This window comes from Neomonachus schauinslandi, chromosome 7 (assembly GCF_002201575.2).
Source record: "Neomonachus schauinslandi chromosome 7, ASM220157v2, whole genome shotgun sequence".
NCBI classification, from domain to species: Eukaryota; Metazoa; Chordata; class Mammalia; order Carnivora; family Phocidae; genus Neomonachus; species Neomonachus schauinslandi.
Genome location: NC_058409.1, coordinates 93,419,473 through 93,424,308, shown reverse-complemented (window position 1 = coordinate 93,424,308; position 4,836 = coordinate 93,419,473). Strand labels below are relative to the sequence as shown.

The window sequence follows — 4,836 nt, the reverse complement described above, 5'->3', positions numbered from 1 at the left end:
TTTTTTAAGATTTTATTTATTCATTTGAGAGAGCACAAGTGGGGGGGAGAGGGGCCCAGGGAAAAGGAAGACTCCCCACTGAGCAGGGAGCCCGATGCGGGGCTCAGTCCTGGGGCTCAATCCCAGGACTCCGGGATCATGACCTGAGCCGAATGAAGGCAGATGCTTAACTGACTGAGCCACCCAGGCCCCCCTCCTCTGATTTTTTGAACACCTTAATTATAGTTTTCTTTTAGCTTTTCATTTTGAAATAATTTTAGACATATAAAAAAATTACAAAATAGTACAAGGAATTATTATTTTTAGCTTCCCCAAATATCAATATCATGTGTATGCATAGTATAATTACAGAATTAGGATATTAAAATTGATGTAGGAGTAGTAACTAGTCTACAGATCTTATTCAGGTTTTACCATTTGTCTCATGAATGTCCTAGTCCAGGACCTAATCCAGGATTACCTGTTGCAGTTAGTTGTCATGTCTCCTTAATATTTCTAAACCTGGGTCGTTCCCTGCTTTTTGACTCTTGTGATCTTGACACTTTTGAAGGGTACTGGTCAGCTTTTTGTAGACTGTCTCTCAGCTGGACTTGCTGTTTCCTAATGATTAATTCAAGTTATGCAACCTTGTCAAGACATGAGTTCTAAAATCCTCACTTCATTTCAGAAGGCACATGGTGTTGATAAGTGTAATGATTGTTCATTAATTTTGATCACTTTGTTAAGGTGATACAGTTTTCTCCAGTGTAAAGTTAATATTTTCCCCCTTTGTAATTAGTATTTTTCAGTATCTTTATTTAAAGCAATTCCAGATTTAAAGTTGCTTTTGTTATTTTTGTTTCTCTTTTCTTTTTCATCTTCCACCCAACCCCCTCTTGATTTTCAGTTACATCTATTGGTTTCATTAGGCTGGGTTTTTGTTTTTTGTTTTAACTGGATGCTGGGTGTTGTGAATGCAAAATTATAAAAGTTCTATATAATGTCATCTTCCTCCAACAATCTTTTAAGTTTCTATTTATTTGACAGAGAGAGACACAGCGAGAGAGGGAACACAAGCAGGGGGAGTGGGAGAGGGAGAAGCAGGCTTCCCGTGGAGCAGGGAGCCAATGTGGGGCTCGATCCCAGGACTCTGGGATCATGACCTGAGCTGAAGGCAGACGCTTAACGACTGAGCCACCCAGGCGCCCCCCTCCAATAATCATTTAAATCTTCCTCTGGCAGATAGCATACCAGCTGATTATCTTAATTCTGTCAGTCTTGGGCTTAGGCTTTGTTAGGGCTGAATGAAGCATTTCAGTTTTACTCTTAGGGTGAGGTTCTTATTGGTGAAATATGGCCCTTCGAGTTTCACCAGGGTATTCACTAGTGCCCGTGCTCCTGCTGGGATGCCCTAGCCTCACACAGCTGCTGAAATCTGCTCAGTTCTTCAGCCACCCACTTGCTCTTTCCTGCTGGATTTTTGGGGAATCCTGCCTTGTTAATGCCAGCCACTTGGTGGTTTTAAAGAAATGCGTTCACAGTTTTTCACTCTTCTGTGGTTCCCTCTTGGTGATTTTTGTCCTATTTTGGCAGCCCCAAACTCAACTCTGTCTTCTTACCCCAGTAAGAACACTTCTTTCTGCTTGGCTTTTGTTCCCTATTTGTCCACTACATAGTAATTTGGACAGTGTCCTAGGGGTAAAGGTCAGGTAAATGTGGAACTCAGTCAACTTCTGTGTTTCCCTTCTCCCAAAGATTATATATAGCCCCTCAAACTTTGCTTGTGTTAATGTTCTCTGGTGACTTCATATGGTTGTTTCATATGATTTACCTAACTTTTAAATAGCTGCTTTTGGTAGAAGGTTTGGTACATGATGGTACATGATGGTATATTACAGGCTACTCCATGTCCAGAACAGAACCTTAATCACTTGTGGTCTGATAGTGCTTCAGAATACATGGCCAGATATTAACAAAACAATGCATGAGTTCTGTCTCCTACTCCTGACACTGTGTTTTGTTTTTTAAATTACAGTGTAATTAACATATAGTGTTATTAGTTTCAGGTGTATTGTATAGTGATTCAACAATTCTGTACATACTCGGTGCTCATCAAGATTAAGTGTACTCTTAATCCCCTTCACCTATTTCACCCATCCCCCCCATCCGCCTCCCTTCTGGTAACCACCAGTTTGTTCTCTGTTTTTTGTTTGTTTTTTTAATCTGTTCATTTGTTTCTTAGGTCCCACGTGAGCAAAATCATACGGTATCTGTCTTTCTCTAATGGTGCTTTCTATTTCATATCTACTGAATGTTTTGTGGGGAAAGTATTCAAGCGACACTTCATATTTTACAGATAAGGTTCTCATAGAAACACTTTTTGTTATGCAGAGCTGATGAGTTCTATTTTCATTATTCTTTTATTTGTAGATTAGCCCATGTTCCCTCAGTGTCGATATTTATTAAAATTAACTGATAAAGGAAAACCATTAGATGCTCCTGATCCCTGTCTTGAGCCTGAGACACCAAGACAAAGGCAGTGGTCAGTAAACTATGAAGTTTTTTTTTCCCAAAAGGTCTTAACCGCAGAGGAATTAAAGGCTGCTCAGACGTCTGTTGCTTATGGTTGTATCAAATATGCTGATCTTTCTCATAACCGGTTGAATGACTACATCTTCTCCTTTGACAAAATGCTGGATGACAGAGGAAACACGGCTGCTTACTTGTTGTATGCCTTCACTAGAATCAGGTAATTGTAGTGGTGTTTTATTTTGAATCAATTGATAGGATTTCCAATTTATATCAGTCATTTCTTACTACGTTATCTCTTAAGTGGAGAAGAATGTGCCTAACCACAGAAAATGATGAATGATGGCTGTTGTCTGATGTCTTAGGTCTATTGCTCGTCTGGCCAGTATTGATGAAGAGATGCTCCAGAAAGCTGCTCAAGAGACCAAGATCATTTTGGACCATGAGAAGGAATGGAAACTAGGCCGGTGCATTTTACGGTTTCCTGAGATTCTCCAGAAGATTTTAGATGACTTATTTCTCCACACACTCTGTGATTATATCTATGAGCTGGCAACTACTTTCACAGAATTCTATGATAGCTGCTATTGTGTGGAGAAAGATCGACAAACTGGTCAGTGTCTCTTTGAGTGGTCATATTGGGGGGTAGGGCACCAGCAAGGCATTTATTTGAATTGGGTGTAGATGGTTTTCAACTTGTTTTATTACTAGAACACCTCCCTCCCCTTTTTCCCCCAGTTATATACTGGTCCATATCATATATAATAGACAAAATTCAACTAGATCTCATAAGAGCATAAATGGAATTCTCATTCCCAAAGTAGTTTCCCCACCCTCAGGCATATGGCATGGAACCATAGAAAACAATTGGAAGAGGACTAGGAGTAGGACATTGCCAACAAAAGCAGGGTTCCAGAATGAGTCTTTGGGAGTTCTTGGTAATGGAAACTGCCCTTGGGAGAAAATTGGTATCTTATCTTACCTAGGCTTTAAGGTTACATAGTTATTGAAGTAGACTGAAGTAATTTGTTATAGGGCAAGTCGGTGTTTTTGAGGGTCATCCTTCAGAACTGAAACTTTATTAGAAAAAATAATCTCACCATTATCCTGGAATTAAAGTTTATAGTTATATCAAACCATGACACCTAAGATAAAACTCTTGAAGAGTTTAAAAAGAAAGATAAATCATTACAGAACTTGTTTCCCCTTATCAGTTAGAAACAGATTTCTTGAACAGAAACCTTTCTTTCTTGGATTGTCTTTATTTTTTAATATGGAGGTAATTGTAGTTAAAGCCCTAAAACATGATGGGATAGGCTGTTCATCTTTCAGTAAAATACAGAAGTTAAAAAAGATTCTTCAGTAATTTTTTAAAAGACAAATCAATCTCTTTTTTTATTTTCTCAGGACAAGTGTTGAAGGTAAACATGTGGCGTATGTTGCTTTGTGAAGCAGTAGCTGCTGTCATGGCCAAGGCATTTGATATCCTGGGAATAAAACCTGTCCAAAGAATGTAATCCTTCTTAGGTTTGAACACTGTGTGTTTTTACCAAAAATAGCAATTTAACACTATCTGCTTTTTTACAATCATGTGAATACAAAAATAAGTAAAGGAAATTTGTCAGCTATCTACGTAACGTGTTTTTTTTTTTTCCCCCTAACAACCGGGTCTCTGAAAAGAAAAACATTACTTTCCCAAAATTACTTAGTGGGGTTGTGGAGTAGAAAGGTTTGTTGTGTACTTTAGTGAGAGTGTTTATTGGGTTGGCTGAATGTGTTTTCATTCATTTTAATTTGATAGGGAGTCCCATTTATTGAGCTCTGCTATAGACCCCAGAAATTTCACATGTCTTCATTGTCCCATATAGTCCTCATTCCATTGTTCTTTTGTAACACTTATCCCTGTTTGGCAAGTGACAAAACTGAGGCTTCACAGAAGTAAGTATCTTGCCCTGGATTGCTCACAAAGAAAACCAAGATTCGTATCTATGTGTGTCTGACTCCTCAATTTAACATCTTTTCTTTTTTAGCAAAAGGTGATTTGGGGAATATAACAAACCTGGATTCAGGGGAAGGTCAAGAAAATTAACAGACTGGAACTTTTTCAGAAGCTGCAGATTAACTCTTCACATCTCATTGGTCATGTGCCAATTTCGTTGCAAGGGAAGCTGGAAAAACTTGAATAAGCAAAGAACAGAATTGTCATGATTAGCTTAGATCAGTCAAGATTCATCTCCTAGGCATGTTGAATTATTCCAAGAAATTGGAGTTATAGAAAGACAAGGTGGAGATTTCTGGTGACAGTGAAGGTAGTCACGGAAGGGGGAA

The 4,836-nt window shown here is 38.6% G+C and overlaps 1 protein-coding gene across 2 annotated transcripts in view; it reads left to right on the top strand.

Moving 5' to 3' along the window:
- RARS1 (arginyl-tRNA synthetase 1) overlaps window positions 1-4,134 on the top strand; it is a 27,192-nt gene extending 23,058 nt beyond the window's left edge. For both annotated transcript variants that reach the window (XM_021698114.2, XM_021698104.2), the window contains exons 13-15: window positions 2,556-2,728; window positions 2,874-3,121; window positions 3,916-4,134. In XM_021698114.2, the coding sequence (XP_021553789.1) occupies window positions 2,556-2,728; window positions 2,874-3,121; window positions 3,916-4,025 (531 nt within the window). In that variant the 3' untranslated portion in view covers window positions 4,026-4,134. The remainder of the gene's footprint in view (window positions 1-2,555; window positions 2,729-2,873; window positions 3,122-3,915) is intronic.
- Window positions 4,135-4,836: the final 702 nt, after the last annotated feature.